The sequence below is a fragment of the Nicotiana tabacum genome, chromosome 2, assembly GCF_000715075.1.
Source record: "Nicotiana tabacum cultivar K326 chromosome 2, ASM71507v2, whole genome shotgun sequence".
In the NCBI taxonomy this organism is placed as follows: Eukaryota; Viridiplantae; Streptophyta; class Magnoliopsida; order Solanales; family Solanaceae; genus Nicotiana; species Nicotiana tabacum.
In genome coordinates, this window is record NC_134081.1 from 8,122,791 (window position 1) to 8,145,828 (window position 23,038).

At 35.6% G+C, this 23,038-nt stretch overlaps 3 protein-coding genes across 5 annotated transcripts; 1 reads left to right on the plus strand and 2 right to left on the minus strand.

Annotated features, from left to right (window-relative positions):
- Positions 1-3,931: 3,931 nt before the first annotated feature.
- LOC107794020 (uncharacterized) lies at positions 3,932-5,638 on the minus strand. The gene is made up of 5 exons (XM_016616469.2): positions 5,442-5,638; positions 5,239-5,351; positions 5,064-5,124; positions 4,514-4,958; positions 3,932-4,273 (listed from the first exon to the last, which is right to left on the minus strand). The coding sequence occupies exons 1-5, from the start codon at positions 5,636-5,638 to the stop codon at positions 3,932-3,934; spliced, it is 1,158 nt and encodes a 385-aa protein (XP_016471955.2).
- An 8,621-nt stretch (positions 5,639-14,259) lies between these two features.
- On the plus strand, positions 14,260-17,942 carry LOC107794025 (E3 ubiquitin-protein ligase RZFP34). Of its 3 annotated transcripts, none has more exons than XM_016616475.2 (13): positions 14,260-14,415; positions 14,955-15,036; positions 15,139-15,226; positions 15,316-15,375; positions 15,847-15,879; positions 15,982-16,059; positions 16,138-16,181; positions 16,720-16,760; positions 16,848-16,930; positions 17,007-17,098; positions 17,216-17,285; positions 17,371-17,412; positions 17,502-17,942. In XM_016616475.2, the coding sequence occupies exons 2-13, from the start codon at positions 15,011-15,013 to the stop codon at positions 17,649-17,651; spliced, it is 807 nt and encodes a 268-aa protein (XP_016471961.2). In that variant the 5' UTR covers positions 14,260-14,415; positions 14,955-15,010; the 3' UTR covers positions 17,652-17,942. The 3 variants fall into 3 exon arrangements, with proteins under 3 accessions (XP_016471961.2, XP_016471962.2, XP_016471960.2); XM_016616476.2 differs by having other exon boundaries at positions 14,277-14,441; XM_016616474.2 differs by lacking the exon at positions 14,260-14,415 and adding an exon at positions 14,434-14,600.
- A 543-nt stretch (positions 17,943-18,485) lies between these two features.
- Positions 18,486-22,400, minus strand: LOC107794023 (alpha carbonic anhydrase 7-like). The gene is made up of 7 exons (XM_016616473.2): positions 22,198-22,400; positions 21,487-21,704; positions 20,633-20,739; positions 19,886-20,000; positions 19,465-19,635; positions 19,327-19,380; positions 18,486-18,737 (listed from the first exon to the last, which is right to left on the minus strand). Exons 1-7 carry the CDS (start codon positions 22,298-22,300, stop codon positions 18,663-18,665), a joined length of 843 nt encoding a protein of 280 aa, XP_016471959.1. The 5' UTR covers positions 22,301-22,400; the 3' UTR covers positions 18,486-18,662.
- Positions 22,401-23,038: the final 638 nt, after the last annotated feature.

Here is a 23,038-nt window from a genome sequence, read left to right on the forward strand (position 1 = left end):
CGATTCTTGAAGCAATTTTCACCATATGAATTGGGGTAAGTGTTCTCTACTCAGTTTTGGTTATAATTCATTAATCTATCTTTATTTTTGGTAATTGGATTGTGAATTTTAAAGAGGAAATTGGGGGTTTTGGCCTAAAGTTTCATGATGTGAATTTTTGAGTTTTGAACATCGAATTGGAGTCGGATTTGAGTGAAACTAGTATGGTTGGACTCATAATTGAATGGGTTGTTGGATTTTATAAATTTTGTCGGGTTTCGAGGTACGGTTCCGGGTTGGGCTTTTGGCCGATTTTGAGCTTTTGATTCAAGATTTGATCTTTTTCGATCGAGATTGGTTCCTTTAGCATTGTTTGATGCATTTGAGTTGTTTTTGGTTAGTTTCGAGTTGTTCAGAGGTCAGAACGCACGGGATGGAATTTTGGAGCATCGCTTGGCTTGCTCGGTGTTAGAATTGGCTTGTTCGAGGTAAGTAACGCTTCTAAACTTAGTGCTGAGGGTATGAAATCATGAAATATGTGTTATGTGATTGGTATTGAGGTGACGCACATGCTAGGTGACGGGCGTGTGGGCATGCACCAAGTGAATTGGGACTCTGTTATTTTTATGGCACTGTATAGTAGTACTATTTTGTGAATATCCATGTTTTCACCGTGCGATAAAGTAAATGAGCTGTCAATCATACTAGATATCATGTTTAGGCTTTATGCCGATACTGTTGGGACCCATAGTGGTTGTTTCTTGCTGTCATTTCACTGATTTCATTGATATTTCGTACTCAGTCATATTCATGCATTCATATCATATCCCAGTCTCAGTTATTATTTATTGGTACATCATATCAGTGTTGTCGGCTAGTTTCATGACATTGTGAGCCCGTGAGTGAGACTGGAGAGATTGATGACTGAGTGAGGCCGAGGGCCTGTTTGTGAGGATATTGATACTATAGCATGTGAGTTGTCCGGGTAACACGTGAGTTATCCGTGTGGATCCAGATATTGATACTATAACATGTGAGTTATTCGTGCAACACGTGAGTTGTCCGTGTGGATCCAAATATTGATATTATGGCACGTGAGTTATCCGTGCGGATTATAGTTCTTGGGCTGTAGCAGCCTCTCTGGAGTCTGCACACCCCAGTGAGCGCATTCGACTATAAATATGTGGATCGGGCTGCACGCCGCAACATGTATTATACATCGCTGAGTGATTGAGTGTGCTGAGCATTGAGCATAGTAAGAGAGGATGCGAGACAGTGAGATTGAGTACTATGAGAGTGTGAGTATACGAGCTCATCATCGAGATGCATTGCATTTGATATGCGTACTTGAGATACATGCATAGAGATGCATTTCCTTCTGCTACCCAGTTTTGGGACATTTATGATTTTACCTGTATCTTGACATGTAGGCATAGAGACGTACTTTCCGCATGCTATCTGAAAATGAAACATCTTATTTATTGTTGAAAGGATTTTGGGAAAAATCATAGTTTTCAAACTTACTCGTATTTTGGCATATTCGGTAAAAGATTTGAGTTTTCACTGAGATACCTCTTTTATTACCTGTATCATGCTGTATGAACTATTGTGAAATATTGATGTTGTACCTGACCTTATGTGAGCTCGTCACTACTTTCAACCTAAGGTTAGGTTTGTTACTTACTGAGTACATGGGGTCGGTTGTACTCATACTACACTTCTGCACCTTGTGTGCAGATGCTGGCTGCTGATATTGCTGTGTTCGATGGGAGCAGGATTAAAGATGTACCTGCATCCCGATTGTAGCTGCCTCTTGTTCGTGGTAGCCTTAGATCTATAAAACCATGTTTATGTACTTTTCAAACAGACTATGTATTTATTTCACTTCAGCTTTGTAAACTCTATTCTTAGAAGCTCATGATTTGTACTATCAGTCCTTGAAAAATGTATAAAATTCAGTAAATTACTATCGTTTATTTGTCTTGTTAATATCATTGGAATTGGATAGTTACTAGTTGGCTTACCTAGCGGGTTGGGTTAGGTGCCATCACGACTAGTGAATTTGGTGTCGTGCCACCTGGAAAGCATGCCAACTCCCCCTTTCTCCCTTTTTACAGTTCTGGGAGAAGCACTTCTGTTGGACCTCCAATTTTTCTCATCAAGCATCCATTTACTGGGGTTATTGGCGATGATATTAATCCTGGCTTGTTGGAAGAATTTAATAAGTGGTTATACTCTGGTACCGATACGGTTTCAAAGAGGTTAGATTATACAAAATGTTTCATATTTTTGAGTGCATTCAATTTTTGGATTTCCAGTTGAAACTATATATTAATTGTAATTGCTATGTGTTTAAATAGGAGGAAGGTGCCTTATTCTCTAAAAGATAACCAGCTCAAGCCGTGGTATGATCTTGGAGTGGAGAAAGTTGATAAAATGAGTGGTTTTATACTTTAGCACATCCCGGACAAGTCCCCAACGACACGGTAAACACATACCCTGGTTGTAGTATTCTGTAATTTAAGAAGTCTATAGATTTTTTGTTTTAAAATTGTAGTTAAATTGTATGAAGCATTGACAAATAATGAAATCTATTTTTTTTGTAACACATTGATGTTATTTTATACTATTTGAGGAAGAGAGAAAAGTATGGTCCTCAAAACAAAATACGGTTTACAACCACTGACTGTATGTTCAAGACTAGAATTAAATTTTTTTATCAGAGGTACATTAATGCTCCTGCCGATAAGAAGCTTGTTATTGTCAAACCCCAGGACGTCGTATCAAAATACATATTGGGGTACAGGTTACTTGCATGTTGCGTGGGATAAGGTTGATTTTGTGATTATGCCCATAAATATTGTGGAAAAATTTCATTGGTTGTTGGTTGTGTTTGACATTACCGATAGGGTTCTATATATTTATGATTGTATGGTCTCTTCACGAAATCACAACCTTGTTACGTACAGACATCAACTACAAGAACACATATGCATACATTGAAAAAGGTATTACTGACCCTCTTGACATTCAATGGTGGGTCGGTGAAATACCCCAGCAAAAAGAAGGATCACTGTATGAAAAAGTTGCTTTTCCTTCTATCTATTTAACAGATTTTATTTTACAATGAATGCTAAATCTTTTCCCCTAATTTTTTTTTGCAGTGAATGTGGTGTATACGTGGTTGCATTTGCAGAATATGTCAGGATTGGAGAGCTAGTGATTTCAAAGGAAGACCTTTCTGATATTGATTAACACCGCAGACGCTATGAGGCGCTATTTTGAGATTATGCTAGAAAAAAGCAAGAGCTTGGTGCAATTAGTGAAAGTGAGGTAACTGGCAGATTAGCAAGAAGAAAAGGTGCACCAGCTGTGAACGAGAAAATACAAGTCCGGAAAAAGAAGAATTAATTGCCCTTTTCTGGTTTGCCCTTTTAGTTGTAGCTGGTTTGTAGTAAAGTTGTAGACAAATTGTTAACTAAGAACAAGTCAGCTACAATTTATTTATAGCAGATTTGTGCTACAATTATTTTACCTTTTGTTTTATTATTTTATCCAGAATTCTACTAAAAATCGAAAATATCTGTGGTTTTTTTGGTTAAAAGTTGTTAGTACTTGATCTCGATATTGATAGCATATAATTTCTTTACAGTTTAACTACAATTATGTCTACAACTAATATATAAAAAATACATAATCCATTCAATTTTAAGCAGTGTTGTTAGGAAAGGCTGAAATAAATAAACTCAGTAATTGAACAAAACAACTACAAACCAATTGCATTAAGAGTTGAAAACATTTCATTATACGAGACAATCTTTATTCAAATTAGCAACACAATTACACCTCAACTATAATTCTCCAGAACAGAACAAATACAACTTCGTATCTTAAACTACAGATTATCTTCAACAGTACTCAAGAAAAAAAAATCTTGTGAATGTATCAATTTTTATTTCTTTTTGGGAGCATTCTTACAAGATCTTTTGTTATGCCCTTCTAGTCCGCAGTTGCCATATGAAACCTTGTACTTCTTTGCATTTACTTCATCATATGAATTGTGTCTTTGTTTTTGAGGTCTCCCTGGCTGTCTTTTCCCAGTAGGTGGCATTACAACTTCTTCAACTATATTTTGTAGCACATTCCATTTGCTTTCGTCAGGCAGTGAGTCTACTGGTATTTCATAAGTATGCAAAAGGCTCTCCCTCGTGTAATAAGGAGAACAATAGTTTTCATAAGACTCGTTCCTGTGCCTCAAAGCCGCCAAAGCATGTGCACGAGGAAGTTCATCAAGCTGGAATTGTCCATAACTACATCTTTTGTTTTGAAGGCAAATAATGAATCATTTCACACCATCTATTACAGTATGGATGTGATCTGTGGAAGCCCTCACCTACAATTTTATTATAAACACACAACAAGTTGTCAGCAACATATACAAAATAACTACAATTATACAACACTTTATCTACAATTAACAATATATATTTAGTTTGATGGAATCAATGATCTGATGTTACTGGCTATAGCTTACTCTCATCTTCTGCGATAATGTCTTGTTGTCCTCCAACTCTTTGTTGTATTTTTTCCCAAGGTATGTGAACGTACCCTTTGCTTTCAATAACTTTTTATTAGTCCAACGTTTAAGAAGAATCCTTATATACTCTAATAGTTCTACTGCGGGCAGCTCTCTTGCATCTTTTGTTACCGCATTCAATGACTCTGCAATATTTGATGTCATCGTCCACGTTCTGTTCACCGTAGCATGTACCCGAGACCATCTGTGATAGCCAATATCGTATAGGTATGCTTTAACACGTGTGTCGATCTCTTCAATCTGTGACATTCTTTCGTTAAATTCATCAAGCGTGTATGATCGTGCCGTGGCAAAGTATAATTCGCTTAACTTTAGATGACCCTTCTTGAACTTTGACCTTACATTTGTCCAAATATGCCACATGCAAGCATAATGTGGCATGCTGGTATAAACAGTAGATGTTGCCTTCAAGATACTCTCATTCCGGTCCGAAACAACACACATATTTGGTTTTTCACCATACGCATGTTTGAATTACTCAAAAAACCATGTCCATGATGCGTCATTTTCTGAATCAACAACAGCGTATGCCAGTGGTAATAAGCTACCTATCACATAGGTGGCAAAAAGAAATTCAATTTCTTTAATAAAACTTGAGAGTATAAAAAATACATACTGAAAAACAACTTTATAACAATATTTTTACGATTAATCTACAATACCTGTTGTATCCATTGTGTTAGCTGTTAACATTATTCTCCTATATGCCGACTTCAAGAAGGTGCCATCAACTACTATAACTGGCCTACAAAACTCCCAACCCTTGATGGACGTACTAAGTGCAACAAATGCGTACAAAAGACAGTCATCTTCAGTCTTCTGCAATTTAACTAATGACCCCGGATAAGTCTTCTACAGAATATACAAATAACTTGGCAAGCGACTGTAGGAATCAGCAGGATGACCTCTCAAAAATTCCAAAGCCTTTTCTTTTGCTCTCCAAGCTTGCATATATGTTAAGTTCACACCATGTTCCGACAACATATCAGCTTGTATATCTTTTGGTGTGTATATTGTCTTAGGATCCGCATATTTTGGTATAACCATGCTACCAACTACCATGGTAGTAGGTTTGTGTTGTATGTATGTATTGTCCATCAAAAAGTATATATGTAAGCTGTTAAATTTTCGAACCTTGAACAAAGTTGATTCGTTTATGCTGGTGGACTTGAAGTGCCATGTACAATTATCCCCAACACATACGAGGCAGTAGCTACAGAATAAAAATAATTTAAAAAATATGATGAAAAATATAGCTACAAAATAAGATGCTGCTTAAGCACAAAAATCTTATATTAAACAATTTATATACAAACAAACTACAAATTATATAAAATTTATATACAAAGAAACTACAAATTGTACAAAAGAATTCCAAAAACACTACAAATTAAACAAAAATATGAATTTGACAATTGAACTGTTCCTACCTTCTTGCACTAGACCTTTTCATCCTAAATTGAAACTTATTCATGACAGAATAGTGCTTCATTGCACTGACAATTGTTTGCTTGTCTTGGTAGACTTGGCGTACTTCAATAACATTTGGCGTACGTTATGTTATGATGATACTTTCATATTCCACAATCGCCGGAGATATTGGCCTATCAATCAACTTCACTGTTTCTGATACTTCTCCAATTTTGTTACAATTGCTTGACAATTGAACCACTTTAGACATACGATAATCAAATGAACCTGCACTCAATTAAAAGTATCTATAACTCAGACCTACATTGTAGATAGGTTGTAGTAAAATCGTAGAACACGTGAAATTGAATACTTCAATAGACATAATAGTTGAACTACATTTGTCATGTAGTATCATTGTAGATATGTTGTAAAAATATTGTAGAACACATGAAACTGACAAAACATCACCACTGAAAAATAGAGCAAACCTGTAATTATACTCGAATTAGAGATACTGCATTCCAAATCGAAATCACGCACTGTTATACACAGGGGATACATTCCTAAGCTTTTGTTTTCCTTTTTCGTCTCCATGTATACTCGAACTCCCATATCGTTCCGAATTTCCATTGGAGGACAACGCTCATTGACAGTGTATTTAATTTTAATAATTTTTACGGAGGTATCGATCATTAGATGCTTTGCAATTGCAGAATTCAATTCACTATAATTTAAATCATTGTTGACTACAATTCTATCAACATTAAAATCTTTGTATCTCCCAATGCTATCCCAGTGACCATTTAGCTGAAGCATGATCGCTAATTTTGACATTATATCGCGAAATTCAATACAATTGTAGATAATTATTTGTAAATTGTTTTTCAAAACCTTCGCTTATGGAAAATCAGAGGAAACAGAGAAAACTAGATAATAGAACTTGATTATGCTGCGAAAATCATCAGAGAAAATCGGCGTAATAGTAGGATTCTACAAATATATTGGCTTGATTAATGTGCGATGATTGTGTCAGTAAAATCTCTGAAGAATCCTACGCGATCCCAAATTCCATCCTACGCGATCCCAAATTCCAGCCTCTAAAAAAGGAAGGCTACTGCAGAAAGGATTCTAATTTAAATAAATGTATATATTTTGTAGATAAAACTTATTTAGGTAGGGCAAATAAATAAACACGGACATTTTTGGTAATAAAATTTCAAATAGTGTATAGGAACGAAAAACTCCCTTATAAAAATGGGCATTGGCCCAAAGTTTCTTTCCCTTCGAGATTAAACTCATAACCAATATAAAAGCTCAAACCTTAAACTTACTCTTAGCAACTTCTCTTTTCAGGTATTTGCATTAAAATAAAAAACACGTCCTTGCATAAGAAATCAAAGCTAAAAACCAATCAACATCTTAATAAGGAAAATTAAAGGAAACAGTAGTATAGTTTCATGTAGTCACTAAACAAATATGCATGGAAATGCAGTAACAACAAAGAAAAAGGGGACAAAAATACAAAAATTGGAGAATGGATTATACACTAACTCAAACAACAAATAAAGTAAGGCAACAATGTATTGATGACAACGTGTAAATTAGAACAAAAGTAGTAAGGAACAAAAATAACGGACCTTTTATATACATGAAGATGAATACAAAGATGTAAACTTGACGAGAGAACTCGAACAAGCCAGACCGGGCGCGGAGAACTTCGCCAGCGACTTCAACCAGAACCGACGACCGGAGCTTTTGAACGGGTGGAATTAGCAGCTGTTTAAGATGGTTTTGAGGTGATTTTCATGGGATTTTGTGAATGAAACTCCGCAACTCCATGAGCTACTGTTACGGGGGTTTCACGGTGATTTTGACGGCGAGTTTATTGTAATTTTAATTTTCTTAAGTAAAACCTATAAAAGGTGAAATAAGAGCTAAAATATATAGATTAAACTTAAAATATATTTACATACTAAAAAGTGATAAAAATTTCAAGTATGGTAAAAAATTAGGTGCTCACAGAAACAGTAAAAGAAGAAAGAAAAAGTTGTTAAAGAAAAGGCAATAAAACAGTAGAAAGGCAAGAGGAAAATTAGGACAAAACAAAAGAGAATGTTCTTTGATTGATTCTCAGATAAGAGCAGAAATTACAATATATAGAATGAAAGAGAAAGATTCACTAGCTAGCACTCGAGTATACTCTGTCATTTCCTATCCACCTGACCTGGACCTCTTGTATAAAAGACAAACAAAATTGTAGGGCTAATGTGTAATTACTGATAACTATAACTAAAATATATGTGGGATAAACTGAACATATTCCAAACTTATTTTCAGCCTTAACACCAACTAACCTAACCATCTCGTATCACCTAAAATGTGTAAGGTACCACTTCCGGAAGCTATTCGTATCAGATCTCCCTTGTCAAAATCTTCCTTGTCCTCGAGGAAGGAAAGAAGGAAATCTAATTCGGAGAGACTGATAATCCTCCCAAGTGGCCTGGTCTGGTGATGTTTGCTCCCACTGGACTAGCACTTGAGCAATTGCTTTATTTCCTTTTTGCACCATGCGTCTGTCCAAAATTTACTGAGGTTGGGGATAGTAAGGGCTAGAGATATCAATTACTGGAGGGTGTGAAATCTTCTCAGGTATTTTATGGCAGGGTTTCAGTTGAGATACATGAAATGCAGGGTGCAGAAGAAGTTGGGGAGGTAGTGACAGTTTGTAGGCTACATTTCCAATTTTTTGTAAGACTTGATATGGTCCATAACACTTGGCTGAGAGTTTGGAAAAATAAGATCCTGACATACTGATTTGTCTGTAGGGTTGAATCTTGAGGTACACCCATTCTCCTTCTTTGAATTGCCTGTCAGACCTATGCTTATTAACTTGTGAAGTCATCTTCTGTTGAGCCCTCTGTAGGTGGTATTTTAGCAGTTAATATTTGAACTCCCTTATCAACAGACTCCTATCCACCTCTTCCATAATAAAATCTCCTGCAATATAAGGCAAGTGGAGTGGTGGAGGTTGACCATACAAAGCTTCATAAGGTGTGGTATGAATTGAGGAGTGAAAAGCGGTATTATACCACCACTCAGCAAATGCCAACTAAGAGAACCAGTCTTTCTGAGAATCAGGAAAAAAATCACATGAGATATGTCTCCAAACACCTATTGACAACCTCTGTTTGCCCATCATATTGAGGGTGATAGGCTGTGGAAGTACTGAGAGTGACCCCATGCATAGAGAACAGTTCTTGCCACAGTTTACTAGTGAATATAGGATCCCTATTACTCACTATATCTTCTGGCATTCCATGCAGTTTGAACACATGCTCCATGAACAATTTTGCAATGTCACCAACTGAGTGTGGATGTGACACTCCTATGAATTGAGCATACTTTGTTAGTCTATATACTACCACCCAAATCACTGACTTCCTTTGGGCCTTTGGCAAACCCTCAATGAACTCCATACTAATGCTGCTCCAAGCTAGTGAAGGTAGTTTGAGAGGTTGATGCAGTCCTGGATAAGGAGGGTTTCATACTTGCTTCTCTGGCAAGTATCACATTGCTTGACATGAGCTTGGACATCCTTCTTCAGCCTCTTCCAATAAATTAAAAAAAGGCAGCTAGTCTCCTGTAAGTATGGTCCATTCCAGAGTGTCCTCCACTAGGAGTGTTGTGCCACAATTATACAATGTCTTTCCTCAGCTGTTCATCAGGTCCAACAACTAGCTTCCCATTCCTTCTGAGTTGCTCATGCATAAAGGAATACCCATTGATTTCAACACCTCCTTGCTTAAGATCATTAATGAGACTAGTGAGTTCGGTATCCAAGGTCCAGCTTTGCATAGTGTAACTTAACAAATCAGTTTTGATAGTGGATAATGTTAAAGCAGCCAGTTCTACCAAGGGTAGTCTAGATAAGGCATCTGCTACCTTATTCTCCTTCCCCTTCTTGTATTCAATAATAAAATTATATTGCATGAGTTTGGTTATCCATTTAAGTTGAGATCATGTGTGCAGCTTTTGCTCAAGAAGGAACTTTAAAGCCTTTTGATTTGTTTTCACTGTAAAGGGTCTGCCAGTCAAGTACTGAGCCCACTTATTCACTGCCATCACCAATGCTAAAAGCTCCTTGTCATAAACAGATAATGCTTGATGTTGAGGAGACAAACCTTTGCTTAAATAAGCAATTGGTTATCCCTTTTGCATCAGAACAACCCATATTCCCATGCTACATGCATCAGTCTCTACCACAAAGGGCATAAAAAAAATTAGGCAGGACTAGTACTGGTGCAGAAGTCAAGGCTTCCTTCAGTTTGTTAAAGGCTTCAGTTGCCTTGTAGGACCACTATAAGTTATCCTTTTTTAATAGATCAGTGAGGGGCTTTCTCATAACCCCATAGCCCTTGATGAATCTTCTATAATATCATGCTACACCTAAGAACCCTCTTAGTTATTTAAGGTTAGCAGGTTCAGGCCATGCCTGTATGGCTTCTATTTTCTTAGGGTCAGTGGCTACACATTCAGTAGAGATATAGTGGCCTAAGTACTCAATCCTGCCAGCGGCAAAAACACACTTACTTTCTTTGGCAAAGAGCTAGTGTTGAACTATAAAATCAAAGGTGATCCTGAGATATTGAACATGATCTTTCAAGCTTTTGCTGAACACCAAAATATCATCAAAAAAGACCAGAATAAATTTACTCAAGTAGGCCTTGAATATATGGTTCATCAGCCCTTGAAAACTTGATGGGGCATTAGTTAAGCCAAAGGGCATAACTAGATATTCATAATGCCAAAAGTGAACTCTGAAAGCTGTTTTTTGTATGTCTACAGGTGTCATCCCGATTTGATGATAACCAGCTCTTAAGTCTATTTTAGAATAGACTTGTGAGCCTCCCAACTCATCCAACAACTCCTCAATGATGGGTATAGGAAACTTGTCCTTCACAGTCACTTTGTTCAATGCCTTGTAATCCACACATAGCCTCCAAGAACCATATTTTTTGCTTACTAGAACTATATGGGATGCATAAGAACTAGAGTTGTATTGAATTATACCTTGGCCTAACATTTCTTGTATCATTTTCTCAATCACATTCTTTTGAATAGGGGAGTACCTGTAGGGTCTTGAGTTCACTGGTAGACTGCCTTCCACCAATGGAATATGATGATCAAATTCTCCTCTTGAATGAGGTAGTTGTTTTGGTTCAGTAAACAGTTCTCTATACCCTTCAAGTAACACTTGTATCTCAATTGGTGCCTCTTCCTGCTCTTTGGCTGGTTCTTCCTCAGTAATTCTTCCTGGGCAGACTTTGATCATGAATATTTGAGCAGTGTTAACTGAGATCTTATTGAGGGCCTTAACATTCACAGTCTTGAATAAGGGATGGACTCCTTGCAAAGTGACTGATTTCCCTTGGTATAAGAATTGCATCCACAGTTTTTGCAAAGTTAACCTGGATATCCCCTAACTTGCACAACCATTGAATTCCAAGCACCACATCATAACTACCTATAGGAAGCACCAAGAAATCATCTGTGAACATCACTCCTTGCATTAACCATGTAAATCCCTTACTTCTCTTTACTGATTTTATAACTCTTCCATCAGCTTCTGAGACATTTTGAGGAATCATCTGGTAAACCTTGCACCCAAGCCTTTTTGCTGCTTGTTCATTAATAAAATTATGAGTAGAACCACAGTTAATCAAGACATTGATTGGTTTTTGTGTAGTGAACCTTTGAATCCTTAAAGTCTTGTATCCCCTAGAGCCATTCATAGCTTATAAAGAGATTTCACAATTCTCAATAGCTTCTACTTCCAGCTCTTGGTCTTCAGTGAATTCCTCAAAACCTTGTTCTTCTGTAGTAGCTAATTCTTCCTCCTCAATTTCCAAGGAGTACAAGTGTCTTTTAGCATTGCATTTCTGCCTGGAGTAAATTTTTTATCACAGAAAAATACATATCTCATTTGCTCTTTTCTCATCCATCTCAGCTGGGGAGAGCCTCCTTCTTCTGTTGCTATCAAAGTTAGCAGTTAGGGGTTTCTTGTAACCATGCATATTTCCCTTAGTGAAGCCACTAGTTCCTTGTCCTGCAGGAGGCTTGTACATAGTATGAGCTGCAGAGGTGCTCTTGATTGCTTTGATTTGTACAACAAAGTTAGCCTCTTGCAACCTGGATAAATAATATGCCTGGGGTAAGCTGCTGGGACTTCCCACTCAAACAGCATTACTGAGTTCAGGTTTTAGGTTATTCAAAAAGATACTGATATCATGCTCAATAGAGAGGTTGACCCTTGTCATTACACTCACAAATGCTTTCTGATAATCTTTCACTGACCCTGTATGCTTAATGTTCATGAGCTCAATCATGGAATCAGAGTACTCAGCCCCAAAACTGTCACAAAGAGCCCACAAATACTCATCCCAAGTAGGTAATAACATCTTTCCTCTACTCCTCACGTACCCCAAATGCCACTGTAAAGCATCTCTTTCAAAATGCAGAGAAACTAGCTTCATTTTTTGCTGAATGGTAATGTATTCATCCGCAAAAAATTACTCTACTTTATACAGCCAAGTCCTTAAATCATCCCCATTGAACTTAGAAAACTCAATCTTAGTGTATTTGGTATAAGGTATGTTAGGCAAAGGTACATTGTGGCTATTTTGTATATGGGTAATTGGTAACATTGGTGTTGTATTGGTATTGGTGAGGTGTAGGCATGTAAGGAACCTGGTGATATAGATGAGGGGGTATGTGTATAGTCTGAGTATAGTAAGGTGGAGGAAACTGTGTGGTTTGGTTGTAAAGAATGTATGTAAGCATCAATCCAACTGGTGACCCTTCGTTCCAAGTGATTGTGGGTTGTTAATACCTTCCATGAAGAGATTGTGTGGGAAAATTTTGAGGTTGAAATGTGGTGGTTTTAGGATAAGGAGAGGGGAGATTTGGGATCACATAAGGTTGAGACTGGGGTGGTTGTATGGGTGGTGGGTTCAGCATAACAGAACGAATGTAGTGGGGCTGTGGTTGGGTCTGAGCTGCAGTCGTGTACATGGTTTGTACCACAGGTGGTGTAGGGGAAAGAGCAATACTAGCTTAAGTGCTAGTTGCAGCTGGTCTAGAGTTCTGAATGAGGGCATTAACAGGGGAGGTAATAATATTCATGGGGGGTACTATTAACAATACTAGTACTAGGTGTTGCCACATCTCCGAAATCAAAAAGGTTTATCACTAGGAGAGTAGAGATCACCCTCTTTATGTGCCACTTTGTCCCTTTCACGTTGTTTACCTTCATGGATGACCTCATTAAGAACTTCTCTGAGCTCACTTATGGATTCTTCCTGATGCCTGCTATTCTGCTCTTGAACAACTTCTAATTGTTCCTGTTCGGCAGTGAAGCATGACATATCCATGGAGATCTTATGTAGAGCATCTATAACTTCACTCATTTCACTCGCCATAGATCCACAGAGCCAAGAAAGTGCTCTGATACCACTTATACGAATTGGCAATGAAACAGTAAAAGAAGAAAGAAAAAACTGTTAAAGAAAAGGCAATAAAACAGTAGAATGGCAAGAGAAAAATTAGGGCAAACTAAAAGAGAATGTTCTTTGATTGATTCTCAGATAAGAGCAGAAATTATAATATATATAATGAAAGAGAAAAGATTCTCTAGCTGGCACTCGAGTATACTCTGTCATTTCCTAACCACCTGACTTGGACCTCTGATAACTATAACTAAAATATATGTGGGCTAAACTGAACATCTTCCAAACTTATTTTCACCCTTAACACCAACTAACTTAACAACCTCGTATCACCTAAAAAGCGTAAGGTACCGCTGCCGGAAGCTATTCGTATCATGGGAAAAGGTCCAAAGTTGCTTTGGACCATCGAAAACTATTTAATTTTGTTATCTGTTGTTAGTAAATAATCTTGTAATTATTCAACTTTGTTATCCGTTGTTAGTAAATAATCTTGTATTTGCTCTCTCCAATAACAGATCCCGATGTAAAATGGATGAACTCTAGAGTCCTTTGAATCTATGGTTTAAACTCATTTTTCTATGAAAAAATATGACGTGGTAGTCCAAATATACTTTTTATATTTTGGGTCAAATAAAATAATTAACACCCAAATAAAATATAGAAAATTCACCAATACACCCGCTAAATTAAACTAAGCTAGCGCATCCCTATTGCAAATGTATTTCTCTTCTTGTTAAAAAAAAGATTTCTTCTTTTTTTAAGAACATACTATAGAAAACGTTGGTTTTTTATTACAGTAGAGTGAATAAGGGAAAAGCTAAAAGGAGAAAGTTCATTGCATTCAATAAATACAGCCGGCATAACGCTGGCGTGTCGCCTCGTCATCAATGAAAACTGATCAAGAACAAAATACATAGAACGGTGAAATCTATGATCTCTACTTATAGGTGGAGATTGGTATTTTATTTTTAAGTGCACAAAAGTTTTTTTGCATTATTGGACTTTGGTTGCAGCTTTTTAGTTTCTTCTTCTTATCCACAAAAAAACCAGTTCAACATAACATTACTATAATCCAATAAAGTTTTTAAATCCCTTTTCAGTTAAAGGTATGATTTTTACTAGTTCAGTTTTAAATATTCTTTTTTTAATGTCTGAATTCAGTTTATCTTTTGCCATTACTTAAAGGTCTGATTCTTAGTTCAGTTTCAGTCTTTTTCAATGCCTGGATTTATGTACTTCTTTTTTTCGTTAGTAAAGGCATGAATTTGCACTTTTTTGTCATATTTATAGGTTCCTTTTTTTTTTTTAGGTCTGATATGTTGTTCAGTTTCAATCTTTTTTTTTATGCATATCTGAATTTTGTAGTTCCAATTTTTTTTGTTTGAATTTATCTGGTTTTTAAGTTCACTTTCAATCTGTAAGAATTTGTATATTTTTGCTCATAATTAAGATTTTTTCAGGGATTTTGAGTACCAATTGGAGGAAGTTTCTTCATTCAGTAGAATTGATTAAAGGGATGGAGATGGATTCTGGGAATTATGGGTAATTTTCTCAGTTTTTTTTTTTACTTTGTTAATTCTATGAAAAATTTCAAAGTTTATTTTCATGGTTTTTTTGTTAATCTTTCTTTTTTGTTCTCTGTAGTTGTTCACATTACAGGAGGAGATGCAAAATTAGAGCACCCTGTTGTGATGAGATATTCGATTGCAGGCATTGCCATAACGACTCAAAGGTAGAAACTTTTTTCCAATTCAGTTAAATATTTTGATTTTATCTTTTGTTATGTGAGAATTAATGGTAGCTTTAATAATCCTTGATCAGAATTCTTTAGAAGTTGATCCACTCAATCGACACGATATTCCTCGCCATGATATAAAAAGGGTTAGTTTCAATTTTTTTGTTCTTTTGTTGTATAAAGATTCTGTAGTTGTGCTTGGATTCTTGAAATAGGTACCCCCTCTTTCATTAAAAAAAGGAGATGAATACAAGGGTAGGTGATTTAGAAAGTATTTAATTCTATATAATATTGGACTAAGATGAGCGTAAATGAAGTGACATGAACAGCGAGGATTCATATAGCCGACACTGACTTGCTTGGGATTGTGGCATAGTTGTTGTTATTGTCATGGGTAATTTCTAGTCGACTCAATTCTAGCTTGAAGAGGTAGGCATTTTTACTTATATGGAGCTCTATTGGGCCACATGTGACATGAGTTTAGTCTTCTTTGTTTGGAAATTTGCTTCTTTTGGATGCGTCTAGCTCCTTTGATTATATATCGTGTGAGTGATCTTGTTTGTCAGACCTTTTATTGTTGACTGATTTTATTATGCTGCTTTGTAAATGTATTTCAGATCGTTTGCTCATTGTGTAATACTGAACAGGATGTGAGTTTCCTCAATTGTTAATGACTCAATTTAAGTCTTTAATCTTTACTATATCTTTTGAGCTGTGGCAAAACTTGCTTTTTGTTCCTGATTGTCCTTTAGGTTCAACAAACATGCATTCAATGTGGGATTTGCATGGGGAAGTACTTTTGCTCAAAATGCAACTTCTTTGATGATGATGTAAGTCTCTGTAGATAATTCATAATTCTACTAATAATATTATGTTGTTGGCTCAAACAAGATGATTTGTATCTTTAGGTTTCGAAGAATCAATACCACTGTGATAAGTGTGGAATCTGCAGGTTAAAATCCTTCTCGTACTGTACATCATCATCAGTTCTTTAATGCATTTTCCTAAATTACCCCATTTTGTAAAAACTCAATGTCCGTAACATCTGAGACATAGGCCTGGTGTGTGGTCGCAGAATGGCTGAGGAGCAACCTCCCTTGGGAAGTAGGTTTTTTCCGTCTACAAGTTAGATTTGTTGTCATCCCATTAATCAGCATTTGCTAGTGTTAATTATTAGTATTCTCATATCTATTTTCTTTTGATACCTGCACTACACACACAGGTAAAAAGACTTAACTACAACGTGGGAGTGGTTTTTCTACTCTGCGACCTTGTCAAACTGTTAATCCCAGCCCATCAAAGTGGTCAAACTATGTTTCTGATGAATAGAGTGTTTCTTCTCTGTCTGCACTATCAATTTTCTTCACCGAACTCCATATCAATCGACTTACATCAGTTGGTAGTCACGTATGGTTGTATCTTTCAAGTGTGATAACGTTGTGTCTAATATATTATCTTTTCATGTTCCTGCTCAAAATATGTGAAAGCAGAACAGGTGGCAAGGAGAATTTCTTTCACTGTGACAGATGCGGTGAGTAATTTAGGAACCAAAGCTCTTATTATGTTGTAATTAGTGGATTATTCATGGAACATCTGACTTTTCCCTTCCTTTTTTCAGGATGCTGCTATTCAAATTTGATGAAGGAATCACATATTTGTATAGAAAGAGCAATGCACCACAATTGCCCTGTTTGCTTAGAGGTAAGGGCAGAATCCGAAACATAACGATTTAAGAAGCTAAGCATGAAACGGTCTTGATTCTTGTTACTTCATGCAGTATATTTTTGATACAACAAAGAATATCACAGTCTTGCCTTGTGGTCACACCATGCATCTGGAATGTGTCATGCAGATGGAACGACATTTCCAGTAAGTTTGACTAGTTATTGTTTTCTATGAAAAATGAATTCCACAATGATCCCGTAATACAACACCCCCTCGATTTTGACTGCGTTCTGCTGAATTCTAACAATTTTGTGCATGCAGGTATTCTTGTACTGTTTGTTCAAAATCATATTGTGACATGTCCCGTGTCTGGGGAAAACTGGACGAGGAGGTGAAGACTATATATTTCAAGCATTGACATTGTTTTCAAATCTTTTTCTAAACTTGACGAGTTTTATCCTCAATTCTAATTCTAGGTTGCCTCGACACCTATGCCTGAAATGTATCAGTACAAGATGGTAAGAAACCAGTTTGTTCGATTCATTGTAGTTTGTACAAGAATTTGATTTACTTATCTTACATTTAATTTTCATTGAAAATTGTTTAGGTTTGGATTCTTTGCAATGATTGTGCAGAAACATCTGAGGTTAACTTCCATATAGTGGCACATAAATGTCCTAGTTGCAAATCCTATAATACAAGGCAGACAAGAGGAGGCACCACTTCATGCTCTAATATTACTGAAATGGTCAGATGAGGTTCTTATTTGAGACTTGAGAGAAGAATTCTGCTTCAAAATTCTCATGGCAAGCGCGGAATGAACGCCCAGGAGCAGTGGGACATTCTTCACTTTTTTTCCCTCCCCTTTGATTTCCTGTTGATCCCCCTTTGTTTGAGCTATTGCTCCTTTAGTGACTCGAACCAACGATCTTAAGGTTGTAGGTGGGGGTGCTGACCATCTGAGCAAACCCCTCTTGTCACATTCTTCATTTATTCTTTCAAATGTCAGCCGTGATATTTCGCATCAAATATTATCTCTTTTTTTTCCATTGTCTGAGGGGAAATACAAAAAGAAAGTATTTTTTATGAACTTAGATTAGCTGGTGCTGGAGTTGTTTAAAGCTTAAGCAGTAAAGGTCGATGTACTTTGATGACTGCACCTCTTGCTATGATTTTCCAAATGATGGTGCAGCTTAAGACAACACTGTAGTGTTTTTGCCATATTTATCTTCAAATCTGGTATTCGAAATTCAATGGTCCAAGGATTCGTGCTAAGTAGGGCCCACTACAGTGGAAAGCATTGGAAGCATTCACTACCAGAAGTTTCTCCACTCCTAACAAGAAAGATGTTAGGATCCGTTCATCCTCAACAAGAAAGTCTCGGGTTCAAACCTGAGAATAGTGAAATCCTTAGTAGAAGGAGCGCTTCCTCCTTATGAATCCTATGGGGGCACGAATCCTAATTAGTTGGGTCAATGCGTTCCAGATTGTATTGCGTATTAGTTGGGTATTCCTTTTTAAGAGGACACAAACCCTCCCGGTCTTGCGTATGTCTATAAATCAAGTTAAAATGCTAGCGCAGAAGCTTGGATTGTGATCTTTAGTATCAAAATATTCTTCCTTCAAGTCTGATGAAATTTCAGTACCGACGTCAAATAAAATTTTGTTTTCTACATCCTTTCTTCATTTCTATAAATAAATAAAAAATAGTTCTAAAAGAGTACTAGTAATAGTAGACTTTTGTCACACGATTTAAATATGACAGAATTTAGCTCTTTGGGAGTAAAAGATGGATCTCTCTCTCGTTATGTGGTTGCACTGGCCTTGCATTTCTCTCAGCAGACTGAAAACAACAATCAATACAACAAAAATTTTCTTCTTGTTAGTAATATAATCAGCTCAATTCACTAAAGATATACTTAAAAATAATAACACCTTCTTATTTCTCCATCAAGAATATTCGACCAATCATTTTTCTGTCTTGTCTTTTTATTTTACATGAATTTTCTCTTATTCAACTTACTTGGTGGTCAGATTTTTTCCAACAATTAAGTAAATCAAGACGTAAAGAAATATAGATTTAGATAAAACAGACAATATAAAGCTAACCTTTTCTATTCTTATTTTATTTTATTTTCAGCCGGCGTTCGGTGTTCATTTTGGGGTGTTCGGTGTTCGCGCTTCTTAATTAAAAGGGAAAGCTCTTCTTATTATTATTTTTTTTATTATCAGGACTTGAATCAGAAACCTTTAACCATAGAGATCATATTTATCTCATCATCACAAATCTTGAAAGGAACATTTTCCATTTACTTCAAACATTCGAAAAATCTAATTTAAAACCTTATATATATAGAAATGTTTAACTTTCCTATTATTGTGAGGATCAGAAAATAAAAAGTTAAAATGTCCATGAGTAGAGGGAAACTTACATCATGGACAGCTTTTCGGAGCAACATCACTTGACCTCTTGAAACAGTTTGTACCTAAAATGAATAAGGTTTAGCTCTAATAATAATAATAATAATAATAATAATAATAATAATAATAATATGTCCTATGAATTTTACCTTCTTGTTGACTATCCAAGTGACACCTTCTGTGCAAGGAGGGGTAGTGAGTGAACCCATGTACCTATAGTATTTTTTGGTTGGACTACTAATTATGTAATTTGGATCAATCTTGCCCAACTTCCTCTCTTCACCTTCTTGATCAATCATAGATGATATGTGCCTCCTCAACTATGGTCATAAATTGCAAACTATGTCATTTTTTGTTGAAAGTAAATGAAGTCAGTGGCGCAAGTAGGAATTTCACTAAAGAGATTCAAAAAAAATAAACAGACAGAAGCTAAGGGAATTCAATATCTAATATACATGAAAAAAAAAATCAATTCTATTTACACGGTGTAATTTTCGGAAGAAGGGGTTCGGTCTCTTCCGCCCACCTAGTTCCGCCCTAAAATGGAGTGAATTGCAAAAGAATGCTTACTCCGAAAAGAAATGGATCTGGTTTGCCAAATTTGTAAAGGACAGCATTGACTACTATCTTATTTTTCACTTTCTCCCCATTGGTTTGGTGAACCATATGCATTTCCAAGGGGTACCTATCATTCAATTGATAGCAGTAAGAAGTTGACAAAAGGGTCAAATAAAAATTAAATGATAATTACCTATTACTAACCTCTAATTAAAGAATTAACCTAAATAGCCTCTTACACAGCCGCTTAAACTAAAAATAATTGGCGGATATATTATAGATGTATAATTCATATATAATATGTAATAAATATATTGTAACAAATTAAAGGGGAGTCTTGACATAACTGGTAAAGTTGTTACAATGTGACCAGGAGGTCACTGAGTTCAAGTCGTGTAAAACAGCCTCTTGCAGAAATACATGGTAAGGCTGCATACAATAGGCCCTAGTGGTCCAGCCCTTTTCCGGACTCCGCACATAGCAGGAGCTTAGTGCACCAGACTGGCCTTTATACTATAATCAATGTATAATCTATGTATGTTGGCTAGAAAAATTAAATAGTGAATCTCACCGGTTATTTGTGTAAGAATTCCCTACTAAGTGACAACACTAAATTTACTTATCAGCCCTAGCCAGTAACTCGTTAAAGATGCACATTTGTATAATTTAACCTGTGATAACATTTGAAACAATTGACAGTACAAATAACAAGAAGTAATTTAGTATGTGTGTGTGTGTAATTAACATATTAATTGGTACCTTCTGCCATTGATAGTATGTTCAGAAGGAGAATGCCAGTGAACTTGTTGAAGAGGATACTCTGTGCCATTTATCCAAATGGATCCAGCGTCCCCTTGCCACTTCAACTGCATATTACATGATTTAATTATGTAAGATTATTTGTCAGTGAAAATTGAATTTGATAAAAAAAAATCTTCATAACACTAGATGGGGGACAGAGGGAGGGAGATGAAATTAAGGGGAGGAAAATACAATATGAAAATTAATTTGAACTTTTTATCTACCTATATATAGTGTCGGATGCAGATATTTTACCAAGAGGTTCAACTTACTATATGTATATTAAAAAAATGTCACTTCATATATATACCGTAATTTCTCGACAAGGGAGTTCAAATGAGCTTCCTTTTGCCAATTTATAGCTCCGCCCCCTTACCTATATGCACAGGCAAGGGCGTAGGCACCTTTTGTCAAGCGGTGTCACGTAACACCACTTCATCAAAACAAATCATCAATATGTATGAAAAATTAAAATATTTGGTATAAATATTAAAATGACAATGCTTATTGTATAGTGATTTATTTGTTCTCTTCTTTAAATGTTGACATCACTTATAACAATTCTTGCGTATGCCACCGTGCACAGGCATACAATTTGTCTTACAGCGACAATCCTCGCAAATCTTTTCGCTAAGAGTTTAAGTTTTATTTACTGACACAGAATCATTTATTCAAAGATGGTAACATTGAAGCTTTTTCATGATATCACATGTAAAAGAAGAAAAAAATAACAATAAAAAAAATTGTTAAAGCCACTGGATTCTAACAATTCTAAATACTTATTAGCAAAACAATATATTTTTAACACTTACTGAAATGTCATGGCCTCTATTCTTTATAGTAGAATTAGAGGGCTTGTAAACTTTCTTGTTATCCATATTTTTGATGATTTTCACTTTATAACTTGAAATATCAATAGGAGACTGCATCTTCCCATTCTTGCAAGCTTCCCATTCTCTCTTTAGCTCTCCCCATTTACTTGGACCTTTCTCATGCCCTTCCCAATAATGAAACTCCACCTCATGATTCTCTACATCACAAAATCAAAAAGGTCAAAATGATGTCAAGATCAAATCAAGTGATGGATAGAAGAAACACAGGAGCCGAATTCAGGATCTAAAGTAAGTGAATCTAGCCTATTAATATAGGTTTATTTGACTCATAACTTTTAGCATAGACTGAGATTTATCTTTGTAAAGTCGATTGAAATTGCTGAAAATATTGAACTATGAACTCAGAACTCAAATAGGTTATGTAGTCGGAATTTGAGTCCTAAACCACAGAATTAAAATCTATCGGAAACAGCGTCTCTACCTCAGGTCTGTATACACACTATCCTTCCCAAACCCTACTTATGAGATTACGCTAGGTTTGTTGTTGCTATTGCTGCATCTGTAGTGATATCTTCTTATATGTATGCATTTAATTTATTTATTTTTATCTGAACCAAAAGCAACGGTTCAATTGAACCCACAAAATCCGTCTTAGATCCTCCCATGAGAGTAAGACACGTATGTAATTACCTGCTTCCTGAGGACTTATGGAAGTTGCATTCAGCAATAGAGGCAAATAGAGAAGTGATCCAAACATGACAAGAACTGAGTAGTGGTGGCTTTGTTTCCTCATATTCAGAAACTATTATAGTTCTCTATTAGTGTATATTACTATTCTATGTAAAAATAAAATCAAGAATATATGGATTAATCTAATTACTTTATCAGTAGAGTAGTAGTAGCTTGAAGTGGTAATTATGTGAATAGTAACATATATTTATGGGCAACTTTGCAACTACTTCCTAAATAATAGGAGAAGATAGCTATTGACTAATTCACTACTAACAAACATGTTAATCGGTTGTTCTTGGGACATATTCCAAACTGAATATTATTAATTTTTTAAAATTTTCTCTCTGATAAAGGAAAAAGAAAAAAAAAAGAAAAATGTTTAAAGTCACTTTTTTTTATTTGACTAGGATATCCCCTTTACTTATACCTTTTAAACTTTCTTTTTTAGCTAAATTTCCTTCAGACGTGTTTGAGATATTTTTTTTTTCTCCTCCCCAAAAGATAAAATCCTTTGTTATAGAGGAATATAGAAAAGAGAAAGTTAAGATGTATTTTCGAATTCTTAAATAAGAAATTGGCATTAATTACTTCATAATTAGATCATTCAGTAGTAATACTATTTATGTATTATTTAAACTTATATTATTTTTATTTTTCATTAAATTTAGTAATATTTAATTTATAAACATTTATTACATTTTTTATTTCAATTTAACTTTTTATTATCTTGATCCCCTTAATTATGGGTACACCCTTTTTTTCTATGATTTTCGTTATGTAGGTTGTTTCGTGATTGATT

Excerpts from the sequence above, each read along its gene's own strand:
- LOC107794020 (XM_016616469.2), bottom strand. The coding sequence starts at position 5,638 with ATGGTAGTTGGTAGCATGGTTATACCAAAATATGCGGATCCTAAGACA. Across the intron at positions 4,959-5,063 it reads AATGACGCATCATGGACATG|CATGCCACATTATGCTTGCA; the intron begins GTTTTTTGAGTA and ends TGTTTATACCAG. Across the intron at positions 4,274-4,513 it reads CATTATCGCAGAAGATGAGA|CTTGATGAACTTCCTCGTGC; the intron begins GTAAGCTATAGC and ends GGACAATTCCAG.
- LOC107794025 (XM_016616475.2), top strand. The coding sequence starts at position 15,011 with ATGGAGATGGATTCTGGGAATTATGG. Across the intron at positions 17,099-17,215 it reads CAGATGGAACGACATTTCCA|GTATTCTTGTACTGTTTGTT; the intron begins GTAAGTTTGACT and ends TTGTGCATGCAG. Across the intron at positions 17,413-17,501 it reads AAATGTATCAGTACAAGATG|GTTTGGATTCTTTGCAATGA; the intron begins GTAAGAAACCAG and ends AAAATTGTTTAG.
- LOC107794023 (XM_016616473.2), bottom strand. The coding sequence starts at position 22,300 with ATGAGGAAACAAAGCCACCACTACTCAGTTCTTGTCATGTTTGGATCA. Across the intron at positions 19,636-19,885 it reads CAGATCCATTTCTTTTCGGA|TTGAGGAGGCACATATCATC; the intron begins GTAAGCATTCTT and ends TTATGACCATAG. Across the intron at positions 18,738-19,326 it reads TCCGAAAAGCTGTCCATGAT|TCTGCTGAGAGAAATGCAAG; the intron begins GTAAGTTTCCCT and ends TGTTGTTTTCAG.